Genomic DNA, 12,480 nt, shown 5'->3' with positions numbered 1-12,480 from the left:
CTCCTTCCAGCTGCAGGTCACAATGTTCAGCCCAAACTCCACTGCGATGCACATTCCCACGGGACAACTGGACCCTCGTCCGCAGCCACAGACCTGGGAAATTTTTAAGCTGCTCTTCAGGACCAGTTACTTCCCACCCACCCCCCACCCATTGATCCCATCTCCAGGTCTGTCCGTCCTCTCAGAAAAATTAACATTAACCATGGAATTTTTAAAAACCATTTTGTGTGTGGGAGGGAAGTGTTCTCTCTTTTTACTTGTGATATTTTATATCTTTATATACTGCTAAAGTATTATTGTTTGGTGGTTGATACATACCATATTTTTCTGTGTATAAGATGCCCCCATGTATAAGAAGACCCCTATTTTGTGAGCCCAAAAAGAAGAAATAAAAATATTTTAAACACCAAACAGAGCAACTTTGATATTTTATTAAATATCTAGGCAATCACCAAAACCTGTGAGCTAATCCTTTTTGTAAAAAAATAAAATAAAAATGCACTCCTATGTCTACTCACGAGTAAGTTCAAAGGGACTTATCCCAGGACACAGGGCTATAGGCTTAATTTCCTCTTTGCTCCACAGAGCTCAGAAGAGGTTAGAAAGATGTGCTGCCTTCACTTCCACATCCGACTGGAGAATTGCCATTTGGAAGACCATGATAAAAATGTTGAATGAAAACACCTATTCCTATTTGTTGCCCCATCTGTTTGGCACTGGTTGTGTAGCAGGAAACCCGCCCCCCCCATTCATTCAGTTTGTACAACCTTCACACACACTCACACTCATACACTACATACGCTACGCTTCTGTTATAAATTCATAGAAAATCAACCATACATCGGATTTGCACTGCTCCACTTTTATTTTACTCCATGAAGGAAGGACTACAAAATGGGGAAGGTTTGATACAGGGCAGCCATAATCCTTGAGCATACCAGCACATCCACAGGAGCCCTGCCCAGTTGCTATGCCAACCCTGATGGTCCTAGACAGAAGACCATCAAGATCACAAAGAACTTGCATATGGAAGTGGATTCAGCATGGACTGGAACAAAGGACAATGATCAGATCTTCCCTCTGGGGGCAGGAAACTGCAAACTCCCCTCTTGTCACCTGGAAAGTACTCATGGGGAGGGGGAAAGGGGGAACCAGCCAGGTGACAGGACACTCAGGTTACCACCACAACTCCTCCCTCAACCCCTCCTTTCTGTTATGTATGCATGATGTTTCTGGGGGTGGGCTTGACCTAGAGGGTGGGAATTTCAAAAGTTTTTATAAGGTCTTGCACACCATTTTTCTGTGTCGTTCCTCTCTCCTGCAAGTGAGGGGAGCACCCTGTTGCAACAGTTCAACAAAGGCCAAGCCTACAGGCTGCTGTTTGGCTCCAAGTTATCCTGGTTGGTGTCTTTGTTTTTGTCCAAGGGAGCCCTTGGTTTTTTCCGTTAACAGTTGCAATGCTTCCGTTGAAAACAGGGTGAGGAATTATTATAATTGGCATTCTTTTCACCCCCCCCCCCAATTTGCCCACAATTGACTGTATTTTAAAAAATAGGGTGTCAATAGGATACCTGCTTTCTTACTGAAGGACGCAGGTGGCGCTGTGGGTAAAACCTCAGCGCCTAGGACTTGCCGATTGCATGGTCGGCGGTTCGAATCCCCGCGGTGGGATGTGCTCCCGTTGTTCGGTCCCAGCGCCTTCCAACCTAGCAGTTCGAAAGCACCCCCGGGTGCAAGTAGATAAATAGGGACCGCTTACCAGCGGGAAGGTAAACGGCGTTCCGTGTGCTGCGCTGGCTCACCAGATGCAGCTTGTCACGCTGGCCACGTGACCCAGAAGTGTCTGCGGACAGCGCTGGCTCCCGGCCTCTTGAGTGAGATGGGCGCACAACCCTAGAGTCTGGCAAGACTGGCCCGTACGGGCAGGGGTACCTTTACCTTTACCTTTCTCACTGAAATGGCAGGTATGGCTGAGGCTCACTTCTCTCCTGGTTGTGGGATTCCCACAATATTGCAATAAGGCAATATTGCGTAAGTCAGGAAGACACCCCGAAAATGCCCCCCAAGGAACCATCCCAACCTGTCTGAAGCCAGAGATCTTCAGATCTTTATGCAACCTTTGTAGAGGCCGGTAAGCAAGGTGGACTTAGAAACTGTTTCTCCCACTGCCAAGGCCCCCCCCATTGCTTTCTGGGCTCTGGAGACTCATGTGAGATCTCACACAGTCCCTTCCAAGAGGTTTTCCCATCTCTCACCCTCTTTCTATTTATTTATTAATTTGTTTAGACAAAGTGCTCCAGGCTGCGATCACACAAGTAAGTTGTGCGTTCTGGACCGACTAGCAAACAGGTCTCTGATTTTGCTATATTGCCACATAAGCTTCACTGAGTATCAGCAAAAAAAGGGGGGGGGGATTTTGGAACTTCCATTCATGGTCAGTGGAGGTTTTGGGGGAGGAAAGGGAATCTGAGAAAGGGATTGAGGCTGAGGAAGGTTTTAAGTGATGCCCGTGCATAATTCTGGTTTTATTCATAAAAGATGATGGTATTGTCTCTAGAAAACTCAAGTTGGAGGTTGGAGAGAGAACATCAAAACAGGAATATTGCGGGGAGGGGGGTGTGTGTTGCTGTTGTTTACTAAATTATTTTCTTGCTTCTTTCCCCCTTTGCACCTCCTGCACTGACAGAAGTAGCCTATTCCCAAGGGAGAGAGAACAGGCAAGTTTGGGGACTGACAGGGGACCCAATCCATCAGTGTCATTCACAAAACTGGCCTGGGAAGGGAGAGTTGTATCATGATTGACACAAGGGATGGCCAATCACCGTTCTGCAAATATGGTTTCTCCTGAAGTGCCTGTCAGCTCAGTCCTGAAGAGGAGACTGAATGTGCCATGATGACAATGAATATACACTTGTCTGTCTGCACCTTCAGTCAATAGAGTCTCAGGTTCGCTTTCTTGCTCACATAAAAGTAGGGCTGGAGGGTCTCTCCTGAGAAGGGGGCTGCTGTATCTGCATGGAGGAGGACTGCTGTATCGGCATCGTAAAAGGACACCCGTCTCCCTTCACAGTTCAGGGTCACTCGGATCCTCTCGGGCTCCTCACTTGGAACAGGGGCCTCATGGGAGGAGGACACCTTGTACCCACTGTCCCACTTCCCCAAACCCCAGATCCCTTCCGTAGTATTAAAATACAATTCACCCTTCCTCTTCACAGACTTTCTGGCCACCCCCACTGCCCACCCCTCCTCTCTTCCCACAGTGACCTCCCAGAAATGTCTGCCTGATGTGAAACCCTCACATCCCAGCACATCGCCATGTGTGTCAAATCTCTCAGGGTTGTTCGGCAGGCGTCTACACACTTCTCCATCTTTCACACTCTTTCGATCCTCAGACAGGATGAGGTAAGGATTTGCTGTGTCTGGATCCAAAGTTACGTTTTCTGTGGGGGCAGATGAGGAAAGAGAAGAGAAACGACGTCAATGGGGAAGCTGACTCTGTTTTAGGTACATGACAGAAACAGCATCCCCTCTGAAATGAACAGGGTCTCCATGGCTCTGCATTCAAGACAGGTTCTTAATGATTCTTGAAATATTTGCAGTTCTTTCAAGTGTTTGAAGTACTTAACACACATTCTCTACAACTTCCCTGTAGGTTCCAAGGATGAAGAGTCTACCACCTTCTGAGGGACTCCCTTCCATGTTCTGTAGCGTGATGCAGGAGTCCCAGGCTGGCGTTTGGGCCTATGGTTTGTTACCCACAGGAAAACTATGAGCAGTTAGCTAAGAACAAACTTAATTTTATCTTGCAGTTTGGTTAGAGCAATGCAGAAAATTGATAGTTCTATTACATCGTTGATATGAATGGCTTTCTTTTCCTATGAATTGTGTTAATCGTTAATGCATTCACACACACACACACACACACACACACTTGTCACCTTCAATGCAAAGACCCCATCCTGGCTCCCCAGACCTGATTTGGCTATATAATTCATCTTTTTCTTCACTGTTCCTCACATTTATGGAAAAGGGGGGCAGTGGAAGCATCACGAGAAACCAATTTAAAAATTGGTCAGGCTGGTGGACATTAGGAAAAAGATCTGCTCTGCAGTCCTCCCTCCTCCTGCCACATTACGGAAAGTAATCAAGTGATTTCTTTTTAAAAACACACTTTTGCACTTTGGAAGTTATGTGGGATATTGGATGTTGCCGGTGCTGCTATTAGTTTTTTGTTTTGTTAAACGTAATGGGTTTTTCTAGTTTATTGTATTGATTAGCTTTTATGTATTTTACATATCCCAGAATATGATTTTAAAGGTAAATAAGAGTTTCCTTTATGCTGCCATTTTTACATCTTTTCCAGCTCTTATGATTCCCTTTCTGTGATGTCCAGAATCAGGCCAGACTGGACTTCTATCTCCCCATTGAGCCTTTTCCCCCAGTCTGTGCTGTAATTCTGCCCTGCTCTTTTAGGTTTACTCAAGTTTCTCTTGTTTTAGCAGAGAAGTCATGGCTCCCCTCCAATACAAAAGCTGAGGGAAGACCCCCAATCTTGCAGGGAAGCCGGACCCCTGGAGTTCACACTCAGGCAGCCCCCAGCTCCCTCCACTGACACCAGAACCCATTCACCTTCTAGCCCCCAAAGGTTGTTGCAGCCATTTTCTGAGCTATTTGTGCTCATGCATTTCCCACTCTTACACCTTACTCTTACATAAACTCTCCTAAACGGGGTGTGGATCTGGTATGGTTCAAAGGGATATTTCCCCCTCATGTGCCGGGAGCCTTTGGCTTCACACCACCCCTGTGTCTTATGGAGATTGGGCACAGAAAAGCCAGTCAACCTGGGCTGGGGGCTTCCTAAGAGTCTGCAGGATCAGGCCAAGAGCCCCTCTAGCCCAGGATGCTGATCTCACGGAACAGATGCCTCTGGGAAATAAGGGAAAATACGGCATGGACGGAAGAGGTGCAGTGGCCTGGTCTTTTGAGAAGCAGCTCCCATCTCTCCCGAATTAGTGTCTCTGCTTGACCCGGAAATGTACCTTTTCGCAGCTGAAGTCCATATTCCACAGTGTCTGGGAGAGAAAAGGGAACAGAGATTTAGCATCACACCTTCATTCAGAAAACAAACCTGGAATGAACAATATGAGCTCATGAGATTGTAGCCAGGTGTTGTGGACTCCAAGTCCCATCATCCCTAACCACTGGCCATGCCATCTGGAGATTATGGGAGTTGGCAGTTAAAACTATCTGAAATTCACCATACCAGCTATCCCTGCATAACCAGGGTAGGGGTGATGTCAAGGTTCAGGCCTGCCCAAATCTTGGGAGGAGGAGCAGGACCCCCAGAAGATCTCCCCATCAACAAGATCCAGACACCCTGTTCGAGGACGGGAGGCCTCAATCCCAGTCCCCTCTGCTCCTGGCTGGCTTTTTGATGCCCCCTCCTTCCCTCCTTACATCAATCTCAGGGCCAAAGGAACAGGAGAAATGCCCGAAAAGTGAGGTGTGTGAAAGCACCCAAAGCCTGGCTGAGAGATGGGAAGACGTCAAGGACAACTTTTTACAGACACTCACCACTTGAGGGAGGGTTACATTCCTGAAGATTGTGCATAAAGGCAAATCGTGCAAAGTCAGAATGACCCCCGGAATCACCCCTGCCATCAGAGATCTCAAAACGGTCCCTTGAGATCTCGCAGGAGCCTCTCAGAACCAAGTAAGGTCTTAAAAGCGATTTGCATGGTGGCCAAACCCTTCATGGCAAAAGGTTTCAAGCCCTTTACCTTGCTGACTGGAATCTGGGAGGCTCCCCCAAGATCTCGCAAGAGATTCAGGAGCACAGCAATAAAGGTTTATCCTCCTCTTTCAATTGCCTAAGTAAAATCAGTTGTGAGTCATCTACATAGCAAAGTGTGGTTTCTATATATTGAAAGAGAATAAATAAAAAGCCTTCTATTTTCCAGGCATGGCTAATATTCCGTATGACCTGGAGCCTGTCATGAACACTTCTAAACATCCAGTACAAAGTACTTTCAGCCCATCTTTAAGGTAAAGGTAAAGGGACCCCTGACCATTAGGTCCAGTCGTAGCAGACTCTGGGGTTGCAGTTCTCATCTCGCTTTATTGGCTGAGGGAGCCGGCGTACAGCAGTAAAGTAATGCTTTTCCCTGGCTTGGGCTTAGGATATTTCCGTTCCACCTTAAAAGGGAGCAGGCTTTGTGAGTCACAGAGTCTGCGTATTTCCTGTTCACAGGAAGTTTATGTTTTGTCTCTTGCTTTCGTTTCTCTCTCTGTGTCTGAGACACTGAAGCAGGCAGTCATGTTTTTTCTTTGTTCTGACCAACGCTGAATAAACTTGTAAATATGCTCTCCTGAGTGTGTCTTTCGCTGTGTGAACTCTGCTGATAGAGCGTGCAAGAGCTCTGGAATGTGGGAAACTATTTCTGGGGCTCGTGTCGCTAATTGCTGATACTGTATCTACGGGAGATCGATGGATCGTCCGGAGGCGACGTGGAGTCATGATGGGCTTTATCTCCCTGGCAGTATCCCAACAGTCATGTGGCCAGAATGACTAAGCCACTTCTGGCGAACCAGAGCAGCACACGGAAACGCTGTTTACCTTCCCGCCGGAGCAGTTCCTATTTATCTACTTGCACTTTGAGGTGCTTTCAAACTGCTAGGTTGGCAGGAGCAGGAACCGAGCAACGGGAGCTCACCCCGTCACGGGGATTCGAACCGCCGACCTTCTGATCAGCAAGCCCTAGGATCTGTGGTTTAACCCACAGCGCCACCCGCGTCCCCTTCAGCCCTTCTTTACTACCTCTGAATTTCTTCATGACTCCCTTTACCATCCCCTTTCAATTGCCTAAGGAAAATCAGTTGTGAGTCATCTACATAGGAAAGTGTGACTTCTAGATATTGAAAAGAATAAATAAATAAACATTCCATTTTCCTAGCACTGCTAATGAGCTGGAACCGTTCATGAACAATTTTAAATATCCAGTACAAAATATTTTCAACCCATCTTTACTACCTCTGAATTTCTTCATGACTCCCTCCAGGAAGGGATTTATATCACAGAAGTCCCAGATCCTCCACTTCAGGGCAGGAGGAAAAGCCACCGCAGGATCCTCTAATTTCTCCTTCTCCTGAGACCTGGGAGGAGAAGAACAAAGTCAAGCCACCAAGGAGCTCTCTGACAAGGCAGGGGTCTCATCCCGATGATAAAGGCATGATGGATATATCAGGAAGACTTGGGAGCAGGATTTTCCTATGGCAAAAAGGAGCATCTAGATGATGTGTGGATCTAGAAAGCATCTAAGAAGTTGAAGGAAAACCAAAATGCACCTGCTTTTGAATTTTGAATGAAAAATATGAATAGGAGATTGAAGATAAAGAAGCTGATATATACCCATTATTATTTTTTTAAGAAAAGTGAACCATACTGGGTCCTTACACAGAGATTTTAGGACTACACCAGTTTTAGTAAAGCATTTCAAGTGATTAATGAGGAAAACAAAATAGATTTGGTATGTTCATTTCTGAAATATAAGGAAGTTCAGAATGCTTTAGAATGGCTTTTAACATTATAAATGTATTTTAGCACAGTGGTTATATTTTAAAAATGGAGAAAATATTAGAAATTAAAGCAGTATTTTCTAAACATGCAAGATTTTCAAAATTCTTGAATTTTTGAACATGTTGCAGGTGTTTGGGGGAGAAGGCTCTCAGCGGCTACTCTTCACGATGGCTGAGTCAAAGGCAGTGGTGCCTCTGAACTCCAGTTGCTGAAACCACCGGAGCAGAGTGTCCTCTGGGGCTCAGATCCTGCCCACTGGTTTTCCACTGGCCTCTGGTTAGTCCCTGTGAAAACAGGGTGCTGGACTAGATGGACCACTGGCCGGATCCAGCAGGGCCCTTTCTCACCTTCTTATGGCTGAGGAAGAAACTGCAGAAGCCAGAAATACACTGAATATTTAAGGGTAAGTTATAGTGAAGATATTTACAAGCACCTTTGTGATGTCCCCCTTTTTTGTATCAGTTGCAGAGCACCGTATTTTTCACCCTATAGGACGCACCGGCCCATAGGACGCACCTAGTTTTTTTGGGGGGAAAAACAAGGGGGAAAATTTTATTCCCCCCCCCCAGGTTTGCGCAGCCATCCCCAAGCTAGAAGAGGGAGACGGAGCGCTCCGTCTCCCTCTTCTGCCTTCAGGGACAGCCTCTCTAGCCTCCGTGGGACAGCGGCTTGCCCCGCTATCCCCCGAGTTTGTGGGGCTGGCGGGGGAGAGAAGCAAGCTTGCTTCTCCCCCCCGCCAGCCTCCAGATCGGGTCGGGGAATAATGGGGTGGTGGCGCTCCGCCTCCCCGCTATCCCCCGAGCTTGTGGGGCTGGCGGGGGGGGGGAGAGAGAAGCAAGCTTGCTTCTCCCCCCCCCCCGCCAGCCTCCAGATCGGGTCAGGGAATAGCGGGGTGGCGGCGCTGCACCTCCCCGCTGTCCCCCGAGCTTTTGGGCTTCAGGCTGCAGCCCGCAAGCCTTGTGAGCCCGTGGGACCTCCCGCTGGGCTTGCAAGACTTGCGGATAGCTTCCTGAAAGCCTGCATTCGCCCCATAGGACGCACACACATTTCCCCTTCATTTTTGGATAGGAAAAAGTGCGTCCTATAGGGCGAAAAATACGGTAAATGAATCCATCACAGAGATGGACCTTCAGAGTTATGCAACGGGAACGGCTTCCTGTCTGTGATTGTAGCTACAAACTACCACAAAAATGTGTCTCTACTTTTGTCTGTGATTTTGTGAAATGGACGGTGGAGTCCTAAGCTATCTCCGGAAGGAGGAACTGGAGAGTGAGTTTCTCACTTGTTAAACAGGAACTCTCCCAATACAGTGGTACCTCGGGTTAAGTACTTAATTCGTTCTGGAGGTCCATCCTTAACCTGAAACTGTTCTTAACCTGAAGCACCACTTTAGCTAATGGGGCCTCCCACTGCTGCTGCGCCACCAGAGCCAAATTTCTGTTCTCATCCTGAAGCAAAGTTCTTAACCTGAGGTACTATTTCTGAGTTAGCGGAGTCTGTAACCTGAAGCGTATGTAACCTGAAGTGCATGTAACCCGAGGTACCACTGTACATTATCTTAAAGCAGCAGATTTCCATCACTTACCTCTGCAAGAAGCTTCTGATATCCTGGAAGGAAAGAAAGAAAAAGATATCTGTGGAGCCATTTCTGCAGAGAGCCCTGCGGTCAGTTATAAATACTAAGCAGCTGAAGCAGAGAGAGGTTAGCCGAGGACAAAACAAAAGAACCCCAATAAAATACACAGTGCCACATAATTTTAGAATAACTATCAGATGGCAAAAGTCAGCCATTCCAGTGATGACTAATAAAAGGTCCCTTTCTTCTCTTTTGACCAAGTCACCCAAACACCTGAGAGATTCAATCCCACCTCCCTGATCTGCCATTTTGCCCTGCAGCGCATGCTGGTTCCGTGTTCACATGCAAGTAATTGGTTCACTGTTATGTACATCTCACACTCAATCATATCCTATGAACCACCCTGAGACTTGTGGGTATTGGGTGGTACACAAACTTATTTTAATAATAATGATAATAATAATAATAATAGGTCACCCCCTCTCTGGCTGGACCCAAGACAGCATCTGAATGAAAAGATGTTGCAGTGCCAATTTGGAATGCCTGTGTTGGAGGCAGTATCAGTTGTTTTCAACTAGCTTTTACTCAGACACACTGAAATTAATGAACCTAAAATAGTCTACTCTGAATAAAGGTTAATTGAATACAGAGTTCTATTGGCTTGTGGGCTTCCCAGAGACCTCTGGTTGGCCAATGCGAGAACAGGAAGCAGGACGGAAAGGGCCTGTGGTTTGATGTAGTAAAAATATTGGGGGGTGGGCAGGTAAGCTCCGCCCCACATAATCAATCACAAGATGCAGTACACACACCCCATTTCAAAACAAATGCCCATTATTGGTGGCGGGGGTGGGGCTGGCCCCCTCAAATATTTTATTGGGCAGTCTAAGGGACCTTGGCCCCTCGGAGTTAGCTGCTATGTCATGTACTGCTTGTTCCTCTGACAACAGTATTTTTATGTGGGGAAGGACTAAGAAATGCCTGTAGTCTGAAGCAGCGCACTCCACCCTCTCGCATCAGGATGAGGCCTCACCTGCAGGAGTTCACTCTCTGGTTCCTGAAGCTTCTCCTCCATCTCCCGGATGAGGCTGTCAAGAGAGGAGAGTTCCCTGGAGAGTCTGGCCAGCTGCTCCTCCCTTTTGGCTGCAATCTCCTTCTCCACTTCTGCCATCTGGGCCAGAAGAAGTTTCTCTTGTTCTTCCAAAAACTGGTGCAGTCGCCTGTACTCAGCCACCATCTTTTCCCTCTCTGCATCTGTTTGTTTCTGCAGCAAAGAGGTTGAAAGAAGAAAACAGTGGGCCAAGATCAGGCATCTAGTCTGCGCTTGCAGGATGAAGCGTCAAGTCTTCCAAATTCCCTTGGAAGGCCACTTCTGACATATTCAGCAGAGAAAGAGCTTCGTAAAAACTTACAACCCCACACCCTCCTTTAAATGGTCTTTCAGGCTCTGTGGGAGATCAGACCATTCAAAAATAAACCTCTTTCTGTATTTCATATTTATTTTCCCAGATTTTGATTTTGTTTGCTTCTGCACCAGCAAAAAGAGAAAGAGGAGGAGAAAACCAGGCCAATATTAGGCATAATGCTGCAGGATGAAGAGACTAGTTATTAGAATTCACTTGGAAGGGCATGTCTGCCATTTTAGAGAGATCACTCCAGCAGGAAAAGAGTTTCGTAAAAATTTACAAGCCCACCCCCACCTTCAAATGGTCTTCCATGCCCTGTGTGTGATCAGACTGTTCAAAAATACTGTAAACCTCTTTCTGTATTCCATCTTCATTTCCCCCCAGATATTATACTACAGTATTACCTCCGGGTTGCGGATGGGATCCATTCCGGAGCTCCAGTCGGATCTCGAAGTTTCAGCAACTGGAGGTGCCTGTTCTGCGCATGTGCGTGATAGACCGCTTCTGCGCATGCGCACAGTGAAACCCAGAAAAATACCTCTGTGTTTGCCATGCTCGCATCCTGAAGTTTATATAACCAGAGGGTTGTGTAAGGCGAGGTACTACTGCACAACATTTTTCACCTTAAATAAAAATAATGCTTACAAGCAGGTCTTGGCTTTCCTTTTCTGTGCCCGCTTTAAATTCCAGAATTTTCTCTCTCTCCTTCTTCACATTGTCTAGGCAGCTGCTGATCTGTCCCTGAAAAGAAAAGAACTTTGGTTGTTGTTTTTCTTTGTTGGAGTTTTAGTATTCATAATAACAGGAAAGTTGAATCATCTGCTTGCTCCCTGCCCCAAAGACTGTGGTCTTTGCCTTCGTCATCCAGGGAGCCTGTGGCGCAATGGGTCAGTGAGTCTCGCTGTTAACCAGAAGGTTGGTGGTTCGAGCCCAACCAGGGATGGCTGTGGGCAGAATTCCTGCATTGCAAGGGGCTGGACTAGATGGCCCTCAGGGTCCCTTCCAACTCCACCATTCTGTGATTCTTTCCCTGCCTCCTCCATTGCTCCTCCCTCCAGCCCTTTCCTAAGGGAGCTGCTTCCAGAGGATGAACTGCGGGTGAGTTTCTCCTGCAGGGGGACATTGGGGGCACTGTAATCCCCAGAACGGTAAAAATAAATTGAACAGAGTTTCAGAAGTTTACTGACAAGAGACTCTTTGTCTGCCGGAGGGGGAGAATATATTAAAACATTGTCCTGCAAAACCCCCTTCTCTGTAGCTGTTTCGCCCTCATCAAACCCAAAGGAAATCCAGAGAGATTTCTTACCTTGTACTCCTCGAAAGCCTCTTGCAGAAGAATCGCCTCGTGTTTCTTGTGCTCCTTCGATGCGATACACACCACACAGATGGGGGCTTCATCCTCCTGGCAGAAGAGCTTCAGGGGCTCCCGGTGCTTCTGGCAGACCCTCCCCTTTCCTTCGGTCCCCTTTTCCCCCTGAAGACGGAGTTTCCCGAGTGCAAGTTTTTCCACAACATTGCCAGCGGCCGATTGGGGATGAGGTTCCTGTGCTGAATGATTTCCCTGCAATGAGGGCAGGAAGCCTCTCCCTCGGATTCCCCCCAGCACTGGATCAGGCAGGATCGGCAGAAGTTGTGCCCGCACTCCGGGATGATCACCGGATCCCTGAAACACTCCAGGCAGATGGGGCAAGTGGCTTCCTCGCAGAGATCCTGCACGGGACCCCCAGAAGCAGCCATGGCTGCTGCCTCGACAGGAAGAGAGAGATGCTTTCGTTTTTCTCTCTTTTCCGTCTGCAAATGGGCGTGTTGCCTTTCCAGGAAATTCAGGTGCTATAGCTCGAGATCACTGCTGCCCGAAGAGTTGGGTTAAATGGGAGACAGAGTCTTCCCGCCATGGGAATTTATATTTTTTAAATGGAAGGGTA

At 47.3% G+C, this 12,480-nt stretch overlaps 1 protein-coding gene across 1 annotated transcript in view; it reads right to left on the bottom strand.

Moving 5' to 3' along the window:
• Nucleotides 1-12,454, bottom strand: part of LOC309361139 (uncharacterized protein) — a 36,138-nt gene extending 23,684 nt beyond the window's left edge. Inside the window, 8 exon segments of the mRNA XM_081896096.1 lie at nt 2,935-3,440; nt 5,040-5,072; nt 7,031-7,152; nt 9,162-9,184; nt 10,183-10,413; nt 11,201-11,296; nt 11,862-12,073; nt 12,076-12,454. Of these exon segments, the coding sequence (XP_081752222.1) occupies nt 2,935-3,440; nt 5,040-5,072; nt 7,031-7,152; nt 9,162-9,184; nt 10,183-10,413; nt 11,201-11,296; nt 11,862-12,073; nt 12,076-12,292 (1,440 nt within the window). The 5' untranslated portion in view covers nt 12,293-12,454.
• Between the last annotated feature and the right edge of the window lie 26 nt (nt 12,455-12,480).

Source organism: Podarcis melisellensis (assembly GCF_964234715.1).
Source record: "Podarcis melisellensis genome assembly, chromosome: 2".
NCBI lineage: Eukaryota > Metazoa > Chordata > Lepidosauria > Squamata > Lacertidae > Podarcis > Podarcis melisellensis.
The sequence above is the reverse complement of the archived record's forward strand: the minus strand, read 5'-3'. Positions and strand labels throughout refer to the sequence as shown.